This window comes from Peromyscus leucopus, chromosome 2 (genome assembly GCF_004664715.2).
Source record: "Peromyscus leucopus breed LL Stock chromosome 2, UCI_PerLeu_2.1, whole genome shotgun sequence".
Classification (NCBI taxonomy): Eukaryota; Metazoa; Chordata; class Mammalia; order Rodentia; family Cricetidae; genus Peromyscus; species Peromyscus leucopus.
This window is the reverse complement of record NC_051064.1, coordinates 91494453-91519903: the sequence shown is the minus strand read 5'-3', so window position 1 is coordinate 91519903 and position 25451 is coordinate 91494453. Positions and strand designations below refer to the sequence as shown.

At 41.6% G+C, this 25451-nt stretch overlaps 2 protein-coding genes across 6 annotated transcripts in view; one reads left to right on the top strand and one right to left on the bottom strand.

Moving 5' to 3' along the window:
- The window catches only part of Focad (focadhesin), a 301255-nt gene that overhangs the window by 217556 nt on the left and 58248 nt on the right, over positions 1–25451 (bottom strand). For 4 of the 5 annotated variants that reach the window (XM_028859771.2, XM_037202700.1, XM_028859770.2 and 1 more), the window contains 2 exons: positions 21631–21735; positions 1745–1846 (listed from right to left, as the gene is read on the bottom strand). In XM_028859771.2, the coding sequence (XP_028715604.1) occupies positions 1745–1846; positions 21631–21735 (207 nt within the window). Of the gene's footprint in view, positions 1–1744; positions 1847–7775; positions 7897–21630; positions 21736–25451 lie in introns of those variants that run through there. The other variant, XM_028859773.2, reaches the window with a different exon arrangement.
- Positions 2193–5187, top strand: LOC114685157 (dynein light chain Tctex-type 1-like). The gene is made up of 2 exons (XM_037202326.1): positions 2193–2198; positions 4801–5187. The coding sequence occupies exons 1-2, from the start codon at positions 2193–2195 to the stop codon at positions 5185–5187; spliced, it is 393 nt and encodes a 130-aa protein (XP_037058221.1).

The window sequence follows — 25451 nt, the reverse complement described above, 5'->3', positions numbered from 1 at the left end:
TGATGAAGAATATTTAAAATGGGGACCACTGTACATCTGTAGATATGTCTTTTCTATTTATGATCTCCACTGAAGAAGACACAGTAGAAAATACCTAAAATAAGGCTCTAGGCCCCCCTGTGCCACCAACTTAGCCTGTAAAAAGCCATGTAATATGTTCTCCCTAGTTCCCTGTTCTCAAAACCCATGTGCTAGGCTAATAACCTGAAGGTACCAGACCTAAACTCCACAACACTGTTAATTTATATAGTTCTTGGCTCCTAAAAAGTGAAAGTGAAAGCACAGCACAGGCTTTCAGTAAATGAAAGTAGAACTTGCTATAAATACCGCCCAAAAGATCTAGCATGAGGATATATTGACATTTCAGTATATCTGACTTAAGTATCTAGTTTAATCAATAGGTCCTAACATGGAAAGAACCAGAATGTCTTTACATTTTGACTCCTTCACACGACTGTGGAGCACTGCTCCTGTTCTTATTAAACTACCAACCTACCTGTATTACCTTCTAGACAACAACTTACAGTTACTGCTCTTAAAATTAGATCTGATGGTCTACTGAAAAAGTGCAACGAGAATTATCAATTTCATACTGCAAAGCACAAACCCATAGTGCAAGTTTAAAAGGGAAATTGCCCTCTGCAGGGACAGGCATGGTAGCACATACATTTATTCCCAGCACTCAGGAATCAGAGACAAGCAGAATTCTGAGTTCAAGGCCAACCTGATCTACACAGTGAAGGCGAAGCTAGCCAAGGCTACATGGTATTACACTATCTTGGGGGGTGGGGGATGTACAAAGAAATATAAAACAATTTAAAACTTCTATACAGCTCAAAGAAACTTCATTAAGCAAATACTTATAAATTTATTTGGGTTTTTGTTTGTTTCTGACAGAGTTAAAGAAAGGTTTATCTAGTAACTATTAATATAGCTATGAAAAAACACTTGTGGTGAAGGTGATAATTTTGAACCGCCTTCTTGTAGCTGATTACAAGATACTGCAGTCTGAATGTTTCTATGGTAAGATAATCTTCAACCCATTTATGGGATTTGTTCACAAAAATTTGAGATTTATAAGACACCTACAGCCGGGCGGTGGTGGCGCACACCTTTAATCCCAGCACTCGGGAGGCAGAGCCAGGAGGATCCCTGTGAGTTCGAGGCCAGCCTGGTCTCCAAAGCGAGTTCCAGGAAAGGCGCAAAGCTACACAGAGAAACCCTATCTCGAAAAATCAAAAAAAAAAAAAAAAAAAAAAAATAAGACACCTACAAATGTTCTGAGCATTATGAAGACAAGACAATGGAATAGGATCTCTATCCTCCAAACAGTTTTAAAGATGGCAGCAGAAAGTAAAACCAAAAGTAAGTTTAATGGCATTACAAATCAAACTGTAAGTTGTTGTGGGAACACAAAAGAGAGGCAACTCACCATTTGCAATAAGCAAAGACGAAGAACAAAATGCAAAGGAATACAGAGAACTTGGTTGGGGAATGGAATAAAATTCAACAGAGGTAGGTTTAATAACAGCTATTCTCTACTGGATAATTCAACAACCAACACGCCTGGCAGATCATGTTCTCTTACTGCTAAAAGAAAAGAGAAGGTACGGCCAGCTCCAGAACATTTCCTCTCCTTAGGAACTTCATAGTCACAACAGCTAACATAAGAACAACACACAGCCCCAGCTCTAAAATTAGCACACGCCATTCCGTGTCCTTCATTTATTTTATTTTATGTTACCTTTCAGGGCATTGCTGGAAGAAAGCTGTCAGCTGCTGCAGGAGTAGTGGCCAGCAATCAGGCCTGTGTTCAAGCACGGTGATCAAAGGCTGAGGAGGATTTCTGAGAAACACAGAAAATCACATTGTTAACTGTCATTTCAGGAGCACACATTCTCTCTATCCAAATACAGCAGCAAAAAACCCAATGCCAGCTACAGACATTTTCCAGGATCTCTAATGTCACAAAACTATCACTTCCTGAACTAGGGAGGTGGTTCTTAGCAACTGACTTTCCCAAATTTTATCTAATTCCTCTCCTGAAAAGAAAATGGATCCAGAATCTCAGAGGTCTAAATTTAAGAATGGATCCTGCAATTTAATAGCTCAGACTCTGGCTGGCTCCCTAAACCCAGTAGTTCTCTCCAAACTCCCCTGATGTCTTCATTCCTCCTCCTACTGGCCCTCCCATGCAGGTAAGTTTCCCTTTCCTCTCCATTAGTCTAGCTTGTCAGCACCAAGTGTCTTCTGTTCTCGGTTTTGTTTTGTTTTATGCTTATTTTCATTTTATGCATGTCTGTGAACCATGTACATCCAGTGTCTGGAGGCCAGAAGTTTTTGGATCCTCAGGATCTGGGATTACAGGTGGTTGGTAGCCACAGTGTGAGTGCTGGGAATTGAATCCCCGGTCCTCTGCAAGAACAGCCAGCACTTTTACCACTGAAGCGTGTCTCCAGTCCATTCTCATCTTTACCTTCTCGGTACAAGATTCTGTGTCCTCAGCACATTTAGGGTGTAGAAAAAGACAATATTTCTCCCTCTCAAGTAGCAAAGTATCTAAACAGAAAAGCTTAAAACTACTGTTACGCAGGGACTTACAGTAGCTGGCCTATTTCCGTTAAGATATCTATAAAGGCTTTATTGACCACAGGATCTGAAATCTGGAAGATTCTCAGAGAACAGGCTTTAGAAAAAATGAAAAACCATAACTCATTTTTTTTCAATAGTTCAAAAGCCTAATAATAATTTTAAATGTACCACTGTGGTTTTGTTTTAACTTTACATTTATTTATGCATTTGGGGAGGAAAGGCATGTTGGAGTGAATGTGGAGATCAAAGGACAACTCTTGAGAGGCAGGTCCCCCTTCCACCACGTGGGCTCTAGGGAATGAACTCAAGTCACCAGGCTTGGCAGCAGGTAAGGTAGATAAATATTTCTTTAAACGTACTTATGTAATGCTAGGGATCAAGACCAGGGCCTCAGGGGTGCTAGGCAAGCACTTCACCACTGAGCCACATCTGTAGTCTTCAAGTGACTTCTTAGAGATATCCCTCTTGATTCTTTTTAAATTTTTATTTCTTTGTGTATGGAGGAAGGGGCATGTGTACCATGGAGCATGAGTGGAAGTCATGGGACACTTTTGAGAGTCAGTTCTTGCCTTATTTGACTAGGTGGCTGAGCAGCTTCCAGGCAATTCTCCTGTCTCCACTCCCCATCTCCACAGAGGAGTGGGAACACTGATGCACTCTACTGCATCTGGCTTTGTGAGTTCCAGGAATGGACTCAGGCCATCAGGCTTGCAAGAGTTTTTACTCACTGAGCAATCACCAGGCTTGTAAAGGTATAGTCCAGCCTGAACTCAGAATCATAATCCTCCTGCCTCTTCAACATACTCTACCAACATGTACCACCGCAACTGTTTCTTCTTGGTTCTTAAAGAAAGGCAGCTTTTCCAGCACATCAGCATCATCAACTAGAAACTGAGAAACACAGATCCCTACAACCCACCCAGATTTAACAGAGTCCTACTATAAAGCACTAATTCCAACCAGAGCTGCAGCTCAGAGTGGAACTCTTGCCCAATGCCTAGTCTCAGTTACCTTGGGTTTGCTAGGAATGCTGTTAATGCATTACCAACTTTAATAAAACTCTATAGGTGGTTCTAATGTGCCCTACACTTTGACAGCTGCTACAAGGTAAAAACCTCTGATGAAGGAAGTTGGGATAGGGCTTTTTCTGATTTATTCTGTCTTTTACAAAGAAAAAAGTCTGGTACATCTATCGCACTTAAATACAAGGTTTGTGTTAAATACCTCTCTGCAGTCCTCCAGAACTTCTGGCTATTATATCTTCATCTCTTTATTTTCACTTACCTACTCTACCATGCACTTACCTCATAAGCTAGCAACCTGCTTATTAAAACACAGGCTATTTCTGACTGCCAGATTACCACCATTGCTAAGAGATGGTTCCACAGAACTTTTTATGCTAAACTTCAAAATACACATCAAAATCATGTGTACAAATGCCAAACACTTGGGACAGATACACCGATCCAGAATCACCTTCCATTCTGGTTGTCACAGATATGAAGTCCAAACACTCCCAAGTCCTAAACACCACTCAGCACATGACAGCAGAACAAGGTCTTAGATAGACACTAACTGCTATTACTGTTTCTACATGTTCTGATTAGCACGTTGATGTAAGGAACTTTGTACAGGTCCACTCACTAATCCTCCAGCTAAGGATGACCTTCATGGCTGCTTAAGAAGAAAATCTGGGATTAAAGGGAGGCAGAGGCAGGCGGATCTCTGTGAGTTCGAGGCCAGCCTGGTCTCGAATGCAAGTTCTAGGAAAGGCGCAAAGCTACACAGAGAAACCCTGTCTGGAAAAAAAAAAAAAAAAAAAAAAAAAGAAGAAAAGAAGAAAATCTGGCCCTCTCTTTCCTTTCCGCTCCTTCCGTCTGTTCTCGTTCTCTCTCTCTCTCTCTCTCTCTCTCTCTCTCTCTCTCTCTCTCTCTCTCTCTCTCTCTCTCTCTCTCTCTCTCCCTCCCTGCCTCCCTCCCTCCCTCTCTTCCCCTCTCTCCCAATAAAGCTCTAAAATGGTTAAAAGAAGGAGGAGGAGAGGAGGAGGAAGAGGAAGAGGAAGAAGAAGAAGAAGAAGAAGAAGAAGAAGAAGAAGAAGAAGAAGAAGAAGAAGAAGAAGAAGAAGAAGAAGAAGATCTGAGAAGTTAACAACAGTTTTTGTGCAATCACAAAGCTCTGAAATGCTTCCCAATTACTCTTAAAAATCAGATCCTGGGGCTGTGGCGGCGGCGGCGGAGACGCGTTGGAGGAAAGATCGAAGACTTCCAGGCTTCTGAGGAGACTGCATTTGTTGTTGATGAAGTGAGCAACATTGTAAAGGAGGCTATAGAAAGTGTCATCGGGGGCAATGCCTACCAGCACAGCAAAGTCAACCAGTGGACCACAGACGTCGTGGAGCAGACTTTGAGCCACCTCACTAAGCTGGGGAAGCCATTTAAATACATTGTGACCTGTGTGATCATGCAGAAGAACGGAGCTGGGTTACACACCGCCAGTTCCTTCTTCTGGGACAGCACTACGGATGGGAGCCGCACGGTCCGATGGGAGAACAAGACCGTGTACTGTATCGACAGTGCCTTCGGCCTGTCCAGCTGACCTCCTCGCCATCCTGCAGCCTTCTGTGTCTCCGCATTTCTGTTTCATCTTAACCACCAGCTAAGAATAGGGCAAACACCTTCCTCCTCTCTAAGTGTGTTTTGTGGCACTCTCGAAACGTAGAGAAATAAACCAAATGACTCCACAGTCCTAGGGACCGCACGATGTCAGGCAGATGAGCAGCCACCGTCACCGGAGGCTGGCAGTACTTGTCTTAACTATCTCTTTTCTTTTCTTTTTTTTTTTTTTTTTTTTTTGGTTTGGTTTTTCGAGACAGGGTTTCCCTGCGTAGCTTTGCGCCTTTTCCTGGAACTCACTTGGTAGTCCAGGCTGGCCTCGAACTCACAGAGATCCGCCTGGCTCTGCCTCCCAAGTGCTGGGATTAAAGGCGTACACCACCACTGCCCGGCAACTATCTCTTTTCAAAGGTGCTAAAATACCAAGTCTGCTAGGAGGAAATGTTCTCTACTTTCTGAAACAATTCAGATACACTAATTTTCCATACGTTATACTTCTGTTAGAATAATAAATTATTCAAAATTTAAAAAAAAAAAATGAGATCCTGGGGCTGGAGAGATGGCTCAGCAGTTAGGAGCACTGGCTGCTCTTCCAGAGGATCTGGGTTCAATTCCAAACACCCACATGGCAGCTCAAAACTGGCTGTAACTTCAGTTCCAGGGGATCTGGCACCCAAACATGAACAAACATGCAAGCAAAACACCAATGCATATGAAATAATTTTTTTCTTATTTATTTTTTGTATTTTATAATTTAATTTAATTTTACATATCAGCCACGGATTCCCTTGTTCTCCCCTCTCCCGCCCCCCCACCCCGCCCCCCACAACCACCCATTCCCATCTCCTCCAGGGCAAAGACTCCCCCGAAGATTGGTTCAACCTGGTAGATTCAGTCCAGGCAGGTCCAGTCCCCTCCTCCCAGGCTGAGCCAAGCGTCCCTGCATAAGCCCCAGGTTCCAAACAGCCAGCACATGCACTGAGGACAGGACCAGGTCCCACTGCCTGGATGCCTCCCAAACAGATCAAGCTAATCAACTGTCTCATTTATCCAGAGGGCCTGATCCAGTTGGGAGCTCCTCAGCTATTGGTTCATAGTTCATGTGTTTCCATTCATTTGGCTATTTGTTCCTGTGCTTTATCCAATCTTGGTCTCAACAATTCTTGCTCATACAAACCCTCCTCTTTCTCGCCAATTGGACTCCTAGAGCTCCACCTGGGGCCTGGCCGTGGATCTCTGCATCCGGTTCCCTCAGTCATTGGATGGGGTTTCTAGCATGACTGTTAGGGTGTTTGGCCATCCCATCACCAGAGTAGGTCAGTCCCGGCTGTCTCTCGGCCATTGCCAGCAGTCTATTGTGGGGGTATCTTTTTGGATTTCTGTGGGCCTCTCTAGCACTTTGCTTCTTCCTATTCTCATGGGGTCTTCATTTATCATGGTCTCTTATTCCTTGTTCTCCCTCTCTGTTCTTGATCCAGCTGGGATCTCCCGCTCCCCTAAGCAATCTTTCCCTCGACCCTTGCCCTTCCTTACCCCCACTCATGTCCAGGTTGCTCATGTAGATCTCATCCATTTCTCTGTCATTGGGCGATCCCTGTGTCTTTCTCAGGGTCCTGATTTCTGGGTAGCTTCCCTGGAGTTGTTAGTAGCAGTCTATTCATCCTTTGTTTTACATCTAGTATCCTCCTATGAGTAAGTACATACCATGTTTGTCTTTCTGAGTCTGGGTTACCTCACTCAGGACGATTTTTTTTAAAAAAAGAAAAAAAAAAATCAGCTCTTTACTCCACTTCCCTTACCCTTCTTCCTGTGCCCCCCAAAAGCTACCATATCTCCATAGTCCTTTTACCCTTCTTCTTATTCCTGTCTCTCCCACTCCCCAAGATAACTACTGCAGATCAAGCTGTCCCTCAAAACATATTCGAATTCAACCAGGTCAACAGAAATCAAAGACAGTCATTTTAAAATAGTGGCAATGACACATGCACCCAGCTCTGCTCCGCTCAGACTGCAAGGCATCGTTCACCCTGTTGCAGGACACTGCAGCCCTGCTTCACCAGCTATTGGATTCAGCCAACTCCAGTTAGCATCTCAGACTTAATCTCTAAAGATTAGATTAAGTAGAATACATTAGAAAAAAGATCCAGATTAATTACTGATTTAGACCTCTGGATAATTAACTTGTCCAGACGACTGATTATGTCCACTCTAAATGACAATACTGTCAAGAATAATGTACAATATTGATTATGAGAGGCTGATAATCTTGAAAGAAAGGACACAGAAAATGAAAACACTGACTCTTGTTGTTGATTAATATTTGGTTACTAATATTATACTATTTCAAATGAACACAAATAGCCTAAAATCAATTATAATTGCCAAAATTTTGTTTTTTATACTTTAAGCATAATGAAGCAAAGAGCTAAATTCCCCACTCGTGAATCATCAAATTGATGTGTGAATACACATAAAAATAATGCATAAAGGCTTGCCCCCAAGTAATAGAACATATCTATTTCTTAGCTAACCCAACGGCAGGCACTGCTGTCATGCACATGAGTGGCTTACTCTCAGCACTGCGGGCATGGTGGGCAGACGGTCTTCACTGTGGGGGCCGTCCTATGCACCCCAGCTTGCTTAGCAGCAACCTAGCCTTCCCCTCCAATAGATGCTCTTGAACTCCCTCCAAGTACTGACAATCAAAAACGTCTTCAGACTTTACGTAACGTCCCTGTTGGGGCAATGTCTCTGGTTCAGAACTGCTGATGGAAGTCCACAGCCTGAACTGCAATGGGAAGCACAAAGCTGAACAGAGAGCAGCACTCGGCCCTGCCTGACACAGAACTGAAAGTAATCAATCATGACCAAAGTTTATATTTCTTATGGAAATCCACTTAGCAAAAATTAGCACTGGCTGCACAAGAGAAATTCAAAGGCTTAAAATGGAAAAAAATGTAAAATTATTCCTTTACAAAATAAATCTTATTCTAAAATAAACATCATTAGAGAATATAGATGCTAATTTGAATGTGACAGAAAATGAAGTTATTATCCTATCAAAAATATTATAATTAGAGCATGTAAAATGTCATAAGGCTGAGTATAGTTCATTCTTGATGTATTCAAGATTTGATTATTAAATTTATGGATTATTCAAGATTTTCCTTTCTTCCTTTCACTTGCTGTTTGTTAGCCATTCAACTTCTCTAAAATGTATCCAAATGAGAACGTTCAAGGCATCTGAACAGACACACAATTGAAACTCTGAAATTTTAGACTGGACGTACCACCGAGAGAGGGGTAAGGAGAGAGAGGGATTTGCCTCAGGATTCACTTATCTACACCTCCTACTAGTTAGTCATTGGTCAGTGAGGTTATACCTCAAGTTCACTTATCTACACTCCTACTATATTATTGGTCAGTGATTATCTCATTTTATCTACCTTCTATAGTTATTGGTCAGTGAGGTTATACCTCAAGATTCACTTATCTACACCTCCCTACTAGCTAGTCATTGGTCAGTGAGGTTATACCTCAAGATTCACTTATCTACACCTCCTACTAGTTATTGATCAATGAGGCCCCAACGGCCCCAAACAAAAGGACACGGCTATTGATACTGCTGTTGGTCGCTCACCAGAAGGAGACGGTAAAACCCTACTGCAGACGAGTTCACACGCTCACCCAAAGGAGACGGTAAAACCCTACTGCAGACGAGATCACACGCTCGCCTTGAAGAGCCTGTGGAGTCACACTGGAACTGACCTGAAAACGTCCTCCCCGGTAGCTAGTCTTGATAGGCCAGAAAGTGCTATGCAAATGACTGGGTTAGAAGAAATGGCAAAGCCATGATCCAACAGAGAGCTTTTCATGCCACAATACAGACCTGCCAGGCAAAATATGCCCAAAAGGTTTTGGGGGATAACCAACTGCTTTTAGATCATATCTGAGGCTTATTCCACAGGAGGGAATTCATGCCTACTACTACAAACCTGGTCAAAGGCCCATGGTTCAGGAGGTCACAGGTCCTAAGCAGGAACCTATTACTACTGTCTTTCTAAATCAACATGTTGCCAAACTACCTTCTAAATATTTATGTTTATACATATAGATTAGTGCTGCCCTCAACCTTGGCCAAGGGAAGTCCTCTCTGTGGTGGTCAGTAGTTAATGCAGAGACTCAACTGGTGGAGGTACCGAGAATAAGTAACTATTGGGTACTCGGCCATAAATTAGATCTCTATATCAATACCTGACCCATGCATAACTCAGGGAACATTAAAGAAGAGAAAACAGAAAGAATTTAAGAGCTAGGGGCTGGAGAGATGGCTCAGAGGTTAAGAGCACAGACTGCTCTTCCAGAGGTCCTGAGTTCAACTCCCAGCACCCACATGGTGGCTCACAACCATCTGTAATGAGATCTGGCGCCCTCTTCAGTGTACATAATAAATAAATAGAAAGAAAGAATTTAAGAGCTGGAAGACAGGGAGAAACATTGTGAAATGTCTTCTGGCAGGACATGGCACTGCATTCATGAATTCACTACAGCTATGGTTATCTACATAAGAGGAAGGCCCGAGATCACCACTAAAGGGACTCAGAGAGTTATAAGGTTTAGGAAAGGAAGAAGGGAGGGAGGGAGGATGGGAGGAGAGAGAGGAGGAGGGAAGGAGGGAGGGAAAGTGAAGTGAAAATAGGATGACATGAGGTGGCTGACAGGAGCAGAAAGGATTCCAGATAGGTATGACCAGGCCACACTCTTTGGATGTAGAAAATCATCAAAAAAGAAATAAAAGATTTTCAAAGCGGGGGAGGGAGGGAGAGGGGAGGAGGGAGGGAGGGGGGGAAGGAGGAGGGGGAGCAAATGCACTAAGCCCAGGTATCTGCCTACTTCCTGACAATGGCAGCCTCACACTGTTTCCTGCCACCATGAGATCTCTATCATGATGAGCTATAACTGGAACTCTGAACCAAAATAAACCCTCTTTCCTTAAAATAAACTGAGTCACTAATTCAATCATCTTGTCATTCAGTCATAATCACTGTGGTGGTTTTCATATAAGTCATGACCACACAGCAGCACCCTTGGGCTCTTTTACTATTACATAGCCATGTCCCTATCTCAAAACTAAAATTGGAGAAGCTGTAACAGTGGGACCAGAGAGCACAGAATTATCAATTCCAAATTTTTTTTTTTTCTTTTGAGACAGAGTCTCATGTAGCCAAGACTGGTTTCCAACTCACTACATAGCCTGCCTCTGCCTCCCTGGTGCTGAGACTGTAGGCATCCACCACCATTCCCAGTTCATGCAGATCAAACCCAGGGCCTATACATACTAAGCAAGAACTCTAGCAACTGAGCTACATGTCCTCTCCAAATTTATATTCCCCAACAACACATGGAATCTCAGGCAAGAGAATTAACCTCTCTTTGACCAAAGTTTCCTCATCTATAAAATGAGCTCAGGCTAGACAACTAACAGAGCTGGAGCTGCATAATCCATGTGAACACTGAAGTCTAAGAGGAAGCACAGAACTAGAGGTGCTGGGGAGCAATCTGTGTACACTGTAAATATGTATCACTGTCACTGGTTAAGGGCGGAGTCTGAGAGTCTCTAGCCAGATGTGGAAGAAGCAACATGGGAAGTTCATACACGATGTAAACGAGCCCCGGGGGAACACATAAATTACTAAAAAACAGGTTAATTTGAGTTTTAAGAGCTGGCTGGAGACAATCCTAAGCTATCAGCCAAACATTTATAATTAATAATAACTCTCTGTGTGGTTATTTGGGGAACGGCTGGCAGGATAGAAAAGTCCACATACACAGATGAAATCAAACCCTGCAAAGGCAGCAAACCACAAAGATGGTGTTCCCACAAGTAATCCTTTGGCAAGCCTGAATGGCTCTAAGGCCAAAGTCTGCTAAACATAAGGCCTCATCTATTTTTATCTCAGAGAGAAAAACTATCCTGCATTGTCTGCTTCCAAGGAAAGTAAAGTGCTGTGTCCAGAAGGAGAAACGATTAAATCAGAATTTCCTAGCTCCTGAGATAGCCTATAGATCTGCTTTCTCCTTAAAGGAGAATAACATCATTTCTAAAGATTAAAATCAATACAAATCAGACAGCCAGGTCACCCTCCATTGGCCTCCAGTGCCCGTAAATTTCTTACTGTGCCTTGGTTTTTCTTTGGCATGCCACATGAACTAATTTGTTGAACATTCTTTGGCACTTTCTTATTTTGTGACATGCAAACGCTTTAACTGATATTCTAAATAAAGCATATAATATCTAACAAACAGGAGAGTCCCATCAACACTAGCCAGGGTAAATTTATGTGTGAGAGCACAGTCAGCCTAAAAGTTGGGTCTCTGTTTTAATATTTTTTGTTTCCCACTGTGTGCCAAATATAGTTCTTTATTGAATGTAATTACACATATACACCAAACATGTCCTCCATATTATCATTTAAAAACTCAGACTGCTTTAGTCATATAGTCACAAATGAAAGAATAAAGTAGATCATGAAAAATCAGTTTTTGTTCCAGAGTCAATACTATTCAAAAGCAGGGGATAGAGACCACAACGAAGAATGCAGACTTGGATGCAAATATTTCTTTGCTCCCCATCTTTTACTAGTATTATTGACAGTGGAGAGGAGTGCGTGCATCTGAAATTAAGGAGCAGAGGGAAAGAAGACTGATGTATGCATGGTTCCAGCAGACTATCACAGAGGCATGATAAAATAAGGTATGCAACCCGGAGTCACCTTTTCAAGAATAAATGCATCAATCTTAATAGAAATGAAAGAATAAAAAAAATTAGCTGTGTGGCAGCTAAATCAGGAAGCAAAAGTTATCTGTAACCTTTAGGTCACCTCAACCTTTTGCTTCATCTCTGAGTATTAGAAAGCTATGATTTGATTTACACCGTGAATTCAATGACTGGCACAGAGCGCCTTTTCTGTGTGAGAAACAATGCCTGCAAGTCACCGTGCATTTCCATGTATGCAGCTGTGACCCTGGTGCTTTCAGAGCACTGCACAGCACTTACTCCATCAAATATGCATTTTAAAAGCATTTCTCTACCTGCTCGGAATTTTGATTGGAAAGTGCTGGCGAGAAGCTGGGCATTTTTTTTTAATCTCTGCAGATAAGTTTAAAGATGCATAATAAGAAAACATTATGAGGATTGTAACGTAGATATTACTATAAAAATGAATCAAAAAGAGAAATTAACAGTAATTATAAAGCATTGTGCAACATAATTTGAAAACAAATATATGGGTGTGCTTTCCACGGGAGCGCCTCAGAAAAACACTGGAGCAAAAGTGCTTTAACCTAGACCTTTTTGACTGATCATCTCTTTCCGTAGGTCTGTCAGGCAAGGAGGGAGTATATAAGATTTTTATTAGGTATTGCTCTTTCTATGGTTCTGTCCTCACCCTCTTCCTTCTCTGGGATCACTATCATGAGACCCAGACTTTTAGTGCAAAGTCACCTTCTAACAAGAAGGTGATGACTTAGGATCGAGAAGACACAGGTGCTTAAGGATCTAGGACCTTCCCTATACACAATTATATGCCATGATCACATACAATAAATAAGGTAAAAAAGAAAAATGGAATTACTTTCATGGCCTTAGACATGTTTTGAAATTACGATGACAGTTTTTATATCAATATCTATATTTAGAAAATTTTGCACATTTTCTAGGGGCAGCTGCTGGCTGAAGATGTAGAATATGTGTAAACTTATTCTTCAGGTATATGACTGTCAAAAACAGCTGCAAACTCCACATAATTAGAATCATTAATAAAAATCAGAAGAGAGAAAAGAAGAATGCAGTAAGAAGCAGAACATTCATGAAGGCAGAAGGAGTCCGACTGCAGAGAAGACAGATAACCCTGCAAGGCATCCATTGCTGCCCATGCTCACCAAGGACTGCCCTGGCTTTCTTTTTTCTTTTACTTAGTCCCACTGGGTTTATCCAGGGACAGAAGTGACCTTGACACTCCATTCCTCATCTTCCTCCTTCTGGTCCTTACATAAAGATTTCCATAAGCCTTCTGAACTTAAATGAAAAAAAAAATTTAACTATGTTCACACATTCCTATGTCAAAGTCCAAAAATTGAAAGGATCTCTTAAAGAAGATCCTGATGGTAATTCCCCAATGGTAAGTACCAATACATTAAAGCAAACTACATACCTAAGATTCCTGCTACATTTAGCTTGGCTAACCTGTTTTCAGAAGAACTGTAAACATCATTTTCCCCAAAAAAGATAACATATGGTATGTTCATACCTGAAATAATGGCTACTGATACCTGCACCAGTAATATAGACTAAGGTTTATTTTTAATAACTTTTTTAAGTATTTACCTTCAGAATAAATGTAAAAGCCAAAACAATAAAAATGCACTTCCTAGTAAACATAAAAAAAATGTGAGATAAATAAAATGTTGTACATACACGCATTCAATGGAAATGGAACACTGGAACACACTACAGCACAGATGAAACCTTGAAAATATTATGCCAAGGAGCCAAATATACAAGGCCACAAATTGTATGATTTCATCAGATGAAATTTCTGGAGTGTGCAAGCCAAATAGTGCTTTCCAGGGGTGGGTAGGAATAATTGATCTTGTATATGGGGCTTCCTTTGGAGGAGATAAAAGTCCTGAAATTAAGTTGTAGTATGAGGGAGACCTGCTCCCTCTTTTTCCCCCAGGGTACTCTTGAGGAGGGAGAAGTGAGAAATATGTAGATAGAAGTATATATAGAGAGACAGATAGAAACACAAGGTAGCTCGGGAGGGCCTGGATCCTAATCCACTGGCCCCTTCTGTCTCTACTAAAGGGCTTTGAAAGGAATGCCAAGGGGTGGAGCAAAAGACCTCCCTCCAGCACAGCCAAGTGCAGAGCATCCCAGACACCTGGTAACCATGCACGTGGTCAAGCCATCCCTAACGCAGCCCTGCTGTGTAAAGCAAGCTTAATCTCGCTAGGAAACCTTTGTGGGCTCCCACAGTAGTGGAAGTTAGACAATTTCATGACTTTAATAAAATCTACTGACTCAAACACCTTAAAAGAATTTTATGGCATATAAATTATACCTCAGTAAAAAAAGAAGCACTAAACAATCTTAAACTTCAGCCAGGTGTGATGACACATGCCTGGAACCCCAGTCCTCTGCAGCCTGAAGCAAGAGAACATACACCCAAAACCAGCCTGGGCCACATAGCCAGGACCAACCTCAAAATAACAACAATGAAATTAAGTTAAAAATTCTAATCTTAAGGGCTAGAGAGATGAGTCAGCTTGTAAAGCACATGCCTTAGGACCTGAGTTCAGATCCCCAGAAGCAATGTAGAGCTGTACACAGTAGGGTGAATCTGTAACCCTCATGCTGTTATAGAGACAGTGGCTCTAGAAGCACCAGATGCTCAGGGGCTTCCACAAGCTAGTTTGGGGTAAGTATCAGTCAACCACAAGAGAGCCTGTCTCTCACAAGGTAGAAGTTGAAGACTGACCTCCACATACATGCCTGCACTGACACGTATCAAGTCTCACACACACACACACACACACACACACACACACACACACACACACACACACACACACACACACGGGTGGTGCACACCTTTAGACCTAGCACTTGGTAGGTAGAGAGAGGCAGATGAACCTCTGAACTCAAGGCCAACTTGTTCTACATAATGAGTTCCAGGTCAGCCAGAGCTGAATGGTAATACTGTCTCAAGCAAAATCGTAGTAAACATCAACAACCACATACTATTTTAAACTGTTAGCCTTTTATTTTAGAAACAGTTGTGTATCATGTAAAGCACATTAATATAATGAACGTATTGAACTGTATTTCCCTGAAAAAATAACTCCAAGTTAAAATGTCATCTATTCCTGATAACTTGTCATCTCCTCCTCTAAAGCCATCTCGGGCTCCCCTTTGCCACTAGCGATGTGCAGTCGCAGAACTGGGAAGTGGCGGATCACTCTGCGGAAGCCATTGCAGTGAACACTGGGGTTAGTAATAAGAAGAGGGTTCTGCTTGGCTCACTGTCTTCCCCACAGCGATCTCCTCAGTTACACCAGACAGGAACATGACACCTCTGCAGTAGAGGAATCGGGCCAGAGTGACTAGATGATAAAATGAAACCCACAATGAACAACAGGACGGCCAGCATTGGTGCCCAGTGTGTGCTCCTCAAACACACATGGCATTGTTTACGAAATTCAAAAATGCCAGTGCCATAAAAGACACAGAAAGGGGGAGAAAGAGTTCCATATTTTAAAAGAATTTTTTAACTGACAATTAAAGATAACATGCAATCCTAAATAATACTCTATACATTAAAAAATAAAAAGGAAAAATGAAAAAATGAATGCCTACTACTCTTCAAATGAGACTCTAACGTCTTCGATATGGCCTTAGTCATGCCCACCTCTCCTGAGCCACGTCATGCCTCTCCCTCCCTTGAGCATTAAGCAGCCATTCAACCCTCCCTGGGCCCCTCCAGCACGTGGAGCTCTCGAATGGCACAGTGTCAGCACTGGAGACGCTGTTTGAGCTATTCAAGTGATTGGTGCCACGTCTTCCTTCAACACAGGAAGAGAAAATGCAAAGTTATGTGCTTAGGAAAAAAAAAAAAACAGATACCAAAATTAAAAATAGGGCTGTATTTTGATATCCACAACCACAAACCAGTCTCTGTAAGTACATATTAGTATTTTTCTATACCTCTGTCTCGCTTTTCTGTATTTGATTACCCTAAAGGATAAATCTGACTTCAATGGTAAGTCAGAGAATCAAGATGAGTTATGAAATATCTCAGACTTTAGGATCTTTAAATCCTTAATTATCCACCCATAAAAACTACAAATAGATGACTAACTATACATCTAGGGTGCAGAGTTTCAATCCACTCAGGGTCCAACCACCCTTTGACCTCATCGCCTACTTCAGAGTACGCCATCTGCCAAGTCATTAAATATTCCCTCATTTCAGAAAGTACAGCTTCCCACGAAGAGGATTCTGAAGACTTGATATTTGTGCATGTCAGCCACTGTCTGGCACATCAGAATAAAGCACAAATTCTGGAACAAGCAGGCACTGCTCATGAATTCACAGCTATTTCCTCACTTTTGCTGAGAGCAGAGAGACCGTAAAAAGATTGCCATAATATGAATATGCAGAGAAAAATTTAAAAGCAAAGCACAGGATGAAACTTCATGAAAATGGCACATTACAAAGCAAATGAGAAAACTAGCCTCTAATAGCTGGCAAATCATAAAACTTCAGTTATTCGTGCTTGCAGCCAACAATTCAGACCCAACAAAGGGTGGAGAAGAAAGTCTAAACTAAAAGGATGCCTTAATAGCAATAAAATAAAATAAAACATGTTAACTAGTTTAAAATTTGTTTATAAGTAGAAAAGCATTTTTAAAGTTATGGAAAACATTTTTAAGTTCCTCAAGGAGGTCATAAACTTCACTGCCCACAGACTGTATCCTGTGAGCAGACATGTTGTGTCTGCCAACCTCATAATTTAAAACACTGGGATTGGCTGCCCGCATTTAATCAGAGGGATCCACACAGAAACCTTCCACTTAGTAAAGATTTGAAGGTCTGACAAAGCATGCCCTGTCACCTCCTTGGGAACATAGGCTAGCAGTTCTCCACAAGACCTTCTTTCTCACAGGAGTTACACAGGAAACTGAAAAGCACAAGGGCCTCTAGCTGACCCACAGTCTTCTAAATTGTGCTCAGTCCCAGGTACATAGAGAAGTTCCTTATAGGGCTCTAATGTACAGCTGCACACACGCTTGGCACTGTGTACTTGTTTAAGGGTCCCGAACTAACTGCAGGATCGAAATGTACTACCGTTCCCCTCCGGGTTACCCCCATCCTCAAAGGTAACAACAATTGAATCCTATTAAAACATAGCCGTCTAATCTTGACTACACCATGAAGCTCAACAAGGACACTTTAGATGCAACAAGATCAACTTTATCAGCAACATAATTCAGCTTTTTCTCTAAAGCAGTCGTTCACAACCTTCCTAATGCTACAACTCTTTAATAAAGTTCCTCATGTTGTGGTGACCCCAAACTATAAAATTATTTCATTGCTACTTCATAATTGTAATTATGCTACTGTTATGAATTGTAATATCTGATATACAATACATGGGGTCGTGACCCACAGGTTGAGAATGGCTGCTCAAAACAGTCAGTAATCAACTGTATTCAAATACCAAGATAGTGTGTGCTTCAGGCCCAGATTACAAAACCACATAGAGAAAACTCTGAGGATAAACTCCTTATGCATAGGAAGCCCTGACAACCGGTGTGGGTTTCTAAGAGGGCATTTAAGACTCTCTTCCTCTCCTGCTCCCACAACCACCCACCAATCATCTGACAGTGAAGACACCAGCACATATTAGAGGCACGGAATTAAGTCACTGAATGAATCTATGACCTCCTACTTTCTCCCTCTTTGCATCTGCTTGCTCTTTGGTTTGGTCTTTCTTTAGAATCATCTTGTAGGTCTGTTCCTAGCCTCTCCATTGTACATGGCTAACTTGGTAAGACAAACTTGTTTCCTTGATGCTGAGGAGCATCCATGTTATACTGAAGAAAGGAGGTGGGGATAAATCATTCAGGATGCCCTCTCCCCTAATCTTTCTGGGCCTTTGCAGCCCACATGTAGTGTCATCAAGTTCTTGGGGGCGCTGGGCGGTGGTGGCTCACACCTTTAATCCCAACACTCGGGAGGCAGAGGCAGGCGGATCTCTGTGAGTTCGAAGCCAGCCTCGTCTACAGAGCGAGATCCAGGAAAGGTGCAAAGCTACACAGAGAAACCCTGTCTCAAAAAAAACAAAAAAAGTTCTTGGGGGCTGAAGAAAGATTTTCTAAGTGTGAGACACAAAATGACCTACATCAGTATCAAGAAGCAACTGGATGAACATGCTGACTCCCAAGTCACAGGAAAGTGTGGGATGAGTGAGAATCTCTGGCAAGCACCACGGAGAAGCGGTGGTTCTAAGCATCTCTCAAGCCTTCCTTACGTACATAGATTTTTGAGAACCACTGAACACTGAGCCCAAAAAAAAGGACTAGCTTCACAAGGGGCCCTGGTCCTCACTTATCCTCTCCCTCACCTGCATGCCATAAGCCATTCTACAGACCTGTTAAAATGACTACATATTCTGTGTCGCCATAATTCAAATTCATCATCCATTTGAACAAAAAAGGCAAACATTTTTAAAACACAGCTATACACTGGCAAAGTCCTTAATACCATGGAAAATACAGATTAGCTTCACACTCAAAAGGCCATTTATATGCCACACTGTGGTTTTAAATTAATCCTGTGCCTCTCAAGGAAGTTGTAAGTCCCGCACGCCCCTCTCATGCTTTATATCGAGCTCACCAGCTGCCTCTACAAGGCTGGTTGATACCACTAACCAACACACAGCAAGAAGGCTCCAAAACAGCATGCCAATTTTATGCTTGACTCAGGTAATCACAGCTCTCTTGAGGGGAATCTGCTCTTCAGACTTACCTTTCCTCTGCTCCTGCCATCCACAATCCCCTCTGGGGGAACTTCAGGCTCTAATACACTCGATTACACTCTACAGATTTATAATGCCAAATAGCCATTCACATAAGGGCTCTCCATAAACATTACCAACTCGGATGATTGATTCTGGACCTCTCTTAGTGTGCCACCTTATTTCAAGACAAACATTATATGCCCATTTCTCTTTAGTTCCTTAAACTGGGCTCCCTAGCCACACCTTGCACATACCACTTATGGAAATAAGACTATGGTTAGAAGAACAAGTTGTAAGACAAAATGAATTATAGAAGGGACAGCAGCTGAGGCAAAGCAGATGAGTCAAGTCAGTCACACACAGTAAGGACAATCAGCATGAAAACAAGAATAGCCAGCATGTTTCAGTAGAATAGAATAGTTCACATTACCATCATCTAAACTTGTGCTTCTTAAACATTAATGAGTCCATGAGTTACCCACAAAAATCTTCCAAAATGCAGGCTCTGATTCTAGCAGCCGAAATGCAGCCCAAGCAGATGCCTCTTAACAAGTTCCCAGGTGTTCTGCTCCTTACTGAGGGTGGGTGGGAGCAGAAGCAGCAACAGCTGCACCTGGATGATTGTCAGGCCTCTGGTATCCACCTTAGACTTATGCAGGGATCAGGGTTAAGTAGTGTGCACACCAGACAGCAGCCTGCTGCCCCAGGTACTCACTGGGAATCACATCCACCTGGGAGCACTTCAAAAAGGAGTAGGGCTTCAAGCAGAGACTCTAGTCTAGCCTGGTGAGACATTTGGATGGTGCTACGTTTGTTTCTTTTGAAGCATACCCAGGTGGTTCTAATGAGCAGGCAATATGGAGAACCAAAGATTTAAAATACTCTCCTGGGTAGGAGGGAAATATAAACTGACTGCTAATGGGATGAGAAATTTCTTTGGGGGAGGAAGAAATGTTCTGAATTTGACTATGGTGATAATTGCATAACTGTGAATGAAAACCACTGAACTGTATACTTTAAATGTGTCCCTCACGTGGTCTGTGAATTATATCTCAACAAAACTTTCATACAGGATTATTAAAAACCTTAGTAGTTTCTCTATTTAAAAAATTGAATAAATAATGGAATAACAATGACTTGGAACTATTTTCTATCCCAGAATATTAGACTAAAATTTTGAATTTCTTTTAAAGATGGAGTACAACAAGTGCCTTTCCAGAAATACTAAGATCCACTCACCAACTCTTCAGGATTCTGCTCAGAGCAATAGATGAAAAAGAAATTGCAGCTAACACCTGTCATAACTATCATGCTGAAAGGAAGGAAAAAAAGGAAAAGAGGAAGGGAAGAGGGAGAAATGGTGGGAGGAAAATGTCTACTGGAAAACATGCCCTGAATATTCAGTTTCCTACAGTGTTTTCAGTGAGGCTGGGTATGATGGTGTGGGTCTTTAATCTCAGCACTTAAGAGGCAGAGGAAGATGGATTTCTGTGAGTTCAAGACCCGCTTGGTCTACAACTGGAGTCCCAAACCAGCCAGGGCTTAAAAAAATACATTATTGTACCACATTTTTTATATATTTGAATGAAGATAATGGGAAACATGCCAAGAAAAATATATAAAATACCAATCTGACCTTTTAAAAAAAAAATAGCTTAAGAAGCCCTAGATAATACATTCACAAAAATGAGAAAGATCCGAGGCAACATGAACACTGCAGGACCAGACACTGGTCACTGACCATCAATATAAAATATAAAAAGTCTGTATGTATCACACTCATGAGATAACATGAACTAGTCACACACATCTTCGGGGTCCTTTGCTGAGAATCCTTCTGTTAAGAAATGGCTTTCTGGGAGCTTGCAGGTAATAAATTAGGTCATCAGCACAAACTGAGTATGACACTCCCCCCCCGTTACCAGAAAATCCCTGACAAAATCCAGTGCATTCTTCTTACTGCTTTATACTTTCTTTTTATAGCAACTCTACCTTATCACAATCTACAAATGACAAAGAAAAAGCCAATGTGATTCCTTACTAGACCTTGACCTTGCTAACTGCACTTGCAAATAAGTGTCTCCCATTGCTTTGCATGGAAAAGAGGCTTTCCTTCCTGCCCCACACAACGCCCCCCCCCCACCTTGTGCTTTAAAAACATTTGCTCAATGAGCTCTTCAGTTTTCACAGTTCTGAGAGATAACAGTAGCATGTTGGTCATTGAAACAGGTCTCCTGTATTCAGAAGTGTTGATCCTTCTGCTTCCACCTATCAAGTGCCAGATTACACACACAGTGACAGTTACATATTCTAAAGCATAAAAAGTCACTTTGATTTTGAGGAACAGATCTCTGTTCCCTGAGCACTGGGGTGCTCAGCATGTTGTCAATTCTTTCACTCTTTGTGTCTTTGAAACAGTCACTTCCTGAGGAATGAAGACCCACAGTGGCTGTGTGCATATCCCAATAATTCTTAAGGAGTTATATCTTGTTCATAATCTAGCTAATAATGTAAAAATTCCTTTAAATAGAGAGGGACAGAGCACAGCAAAATAGCTTAGTTGGTAAAGGTTCTGATGCCAAGCCTAATGTTCTAAGTGTGATACTTGGACCCACATAGTGGAAGGAGAGAATGACTCCCAAATGTTATCCTCCAGCTTCTATGAACACACACACACACACACACTCACTCACTCACATACCTACAATCATGCACATTCCCACACATGCAAACTCAAATGCATGCACACTCACACTCATCCACTCACACATGTGCATGCACACACTAAATGCAATTTTTAATTAAAATTGAATAAATGCAAGACAAGAGTAAAGAAGACTTACCTGATAGTATATATATCCTGAATGTCCTTCTCCCCGCTCTGTCCTTCCTTTAGTGCTTGTATTTGTAATAATTTCATAAGGGCTTTTATCAAACCAGGCATGTTCCTGTAAAGAAATATAAAAGCGTGCTAAATGGCCCAGACTTAAAATGAATGTGCTAAGCAGGTGCTTCATCCTGTGTTCCCTCTTGTGGTGCTAGCTATGAAATTGGAGCCTCGTACACACTAGTCAAGCACTCTAACGGGTGACACCTCCCTCCAAGCTACCGAGAGTCTGCCACCCACACGGAACCGTGGGCACGTTTCAGCACAGCCAAGACCCACATATGAAAAAGGAAAACATGGCCAAAGACTCAAACCAGCTATCAATCACCTCCCGACACACACTTGGGGGAAATCAATCAGGGAAAAAAAGCAAACATTAGCCCACATAATTCGAGTCAGTGACCACATCAGTTACCCAGAATAAATGATCAAGTCATTTATAAATATTAGCAGACCATAAAAAATAACCAGACAAATGAAGTGGATCAGCCATCCAAAAGAGTGGTCCAGGGCACCAATTAAAGCAAAACAAAAGCCATTAAGAGAGAATTAATAAAAAGAGGAATACACTTTAAAGTCTTCCCTTATTCTGTAAGAAATAGGACAAATATATATATTTAAAAAAAAAAAAAAAAGCACCCTTTTAAAATAAGTCTTATGGACCAGAATGAAATCTTAGAAATAAAAATCATTTACTACATTTTTAAGTAACTTTTAAAAATCATCGATGCTAACATTTACTATAATCTAAGCATTCTCCTAAGTGTCTAACATATTATTGGTCATTTCCCATTCAGAACAGAGAACTTGCATCCACACTAACTTTAGTGTCAGGACAAGACTTAAGCTTCCCATGATTTGGGACATTTACATGAGCTGTGAATGACTCTATGTTTTAATGCTTTTAAATTTTTCCATCTGGCAAAGGATCTGACTACACAGTAGACCACAGCAGTCAAAAGCCGTGGCCACACTTGGCTACTACGCACACAGGTAATATGGTTAGTCCAAATCCAGATGTGCTGCATATAAAACATATGCTGGATTTAAAGACTTAAACATAAAAAGAGGGGGAAAACAAATTCAATTAGAAAGAATGAGGGGCGGGAGAGATGGTTAAGAGCACTGGTTGCTCTTCCAGAGGACTCAGGTTTGATTCCCAGTACCCATTTAGCATCTGTAATTCCAATTCGGGGGACCTACTGCCTTTTCTGGCATCTGTGAGCACCAGAAATGCATGTGGTACATAGATGTTATGCATGCAAAACACCATACACATAAAGATATTTTTTAAAATCAGAAAGAACATAAAATATGACTGCATATTAAAACAGTATTTTGATATTTGGGGTTATATAAAATTCCTTATTAAAATTAGTATTATCAGTTTCTTTTTACTTTTTTAATCTGGTTACCAGGAAAAAAATAATTTTTTTTTCATTATTTGTGTGTGTGCATGCCTGCAGAGGCCAACGGCATTAGATCTCCTGGAGCTGGAGTTACAGGTAATTGTGAGTCACCTGATAGGGTGCTGGGAATCAAACCTGGCCCCAAGGAAGAACGGCCAGTGCGCCTAACCACTAAGCCATCTCTGCCAACTCCCCATCTGTTAGAAAAATTTGAGCACTACTTGTAGCTCAGATGCATAGCTCATGTTATATTTCCGATTTCACAGCACTGCTGCTGACATTCCTAAGATTTAGTTCTGGGACTGTCAGCATCTCCCTTCCAGTTGAAGAACGTTCCACAGGATTTTCAGTAGTAGTTTTTCCCTTTCATATAAACCCTCTTCTAGGCCCGTGCTCGATTAGGGTCACAGGTAAATACTTTGTGACAGGGATCATATGTGTCTGGGGTCTCTCTTGTATGGATCAACTACAGACAGATCCCCACACAAAAATGAAAGCCTTTGAGCAAAGATCCTCTCTCCTGGGGCTTCAGCAGGTGAAATGCTTGGTGCACAATGGGACCTGAGTTTGGATACTCAGAACCCACAAAGGTGGACATGGTAGTGTACATCTGTAATTTCAGGACTTAGGATGGGGTAGAGGGAAGAGGTAGGTTCAGTGAAAGACTCTTATCTCAAAAGGATACGGTGGAAAAAAATAAACTGGAGAGCAACTGAGTAAGAAGATACAACACTTGATCCCTGGCTTTTATATGCACATGAACAAGCAGGCTCACTCACATGCATGCTTGCTCGTTCTCACACACTCGCTCTCTCTCTCTCTCTCTCTCTCTCTCTCACACACACACACACACACACACACACACACACACACACACGATTATGTCTTCTATGTATGTTCTTGGATGAGTGTCAAAGATTAGTCTTGCTCACATACCTCTTAATGACTGTGACAATTTCATGGTACTTTACCTCATTCAACAAAATGACCAGTTAATCTCACTGTGACTCAATAAAATGAACAGAGAAATTTTTATAGTATATAAAAAATTTTATAGTGTACATAATATATTATAAGAGAAAGCTGCTGGAAATACTTCATGCTAACAAACAGTCTGATATACAACTGGGGTTGAGGATGGATGGGAAACCAGGGTCAAGGCCGCAGACCCAGACCAAGTGCCTTTCAAGTGAATGCTGAATGGACTGGATCTGTGCTTTAGCTGAGAGCCTTCTCTTTGATGGGGACAGAACAGGTGAGGACAGATCTGGAGACTCCACAGGGCAGTCACAGGGTCTGCTCAGGACATACGAAGACAAAGGGGAGTCACCTTGTCTTCACACAGTCATGAAAGGTGCAGGATGGTCTACAAAGGCTCAGGGATGTTTCCTCCCTGGCTGCTTCACAAAAAGCTATTTGCAGTTACTGACTGAGGCCCAGTCCTTTTCTTGATGAGGTGGGCATCTGCAAGGGGATAGGCCACAATCCCAGAGCAGTCCACCAGAGAGGCCAAGACATAAGCTGAAACGTGTACTAACTTTCCTAGTAGGGTTTGCCGGCACCTCTAGGAGGCCTTGTTAGATAATGAAGGTCTTACCCGCTTCCGGCCATTGGGATTCCTGAGATTTTTTCTAATAATCTTGATTGCTACTCTAAATATCCAGACCTCACTGACTTAGAAGGGAGTAATCTCAACATCCACAACCTTGAAATGAACTGCTCCTTTACAATTCTTCCTCCATTTATGTTACTCAGAATGTGAGGGCTGGCCTGTGAGAAACCGGGGCCACAAGGAGTGGTTCCTCCCATACAACACCCCCCTTTACAAAACCCCAAAGATTTTCAGCATGAAAACTGAAGTTAAAGAACTGATGGGAGTGTCTAGCCTAGGTCACCAAGTGACTCAGAGTCACTCAATCTGCTCAGAGACTCCCTAGGATCTGACCCTTCCAGATATCCAAAGTAAACTAAAGATAACAAAGCAGGTCTCAGGACTGCCTTCTGCCTCGTCATGCATGATGGGACTAAGAAGTATCCCCTCTGTGATGAGCACTTGCCTAGCACGTCTGAGGTCCTGGCTTCTAGCCAAGCACAGATGAAGAAAAAGATAATTCAAAATGATTGTGCACCCTTGAAAATACACTAAAATTCAGTTAAAACAGTATTTTTAAATGCTGACTGATTTTATAATATGCAAGTTATACCTTATTTAATAAAAACAGACAGAAGAAATATTTAGTAAATAAAAAGTGTGGGATCAATATGAATAAAAGAAGAACTTAACTACAATTTTTCAGAAGTGATTATAAGTATTCAATAATAGTTAACAGGAAAAGAATAAACAGAAACCAACATATAGCTAAAATCA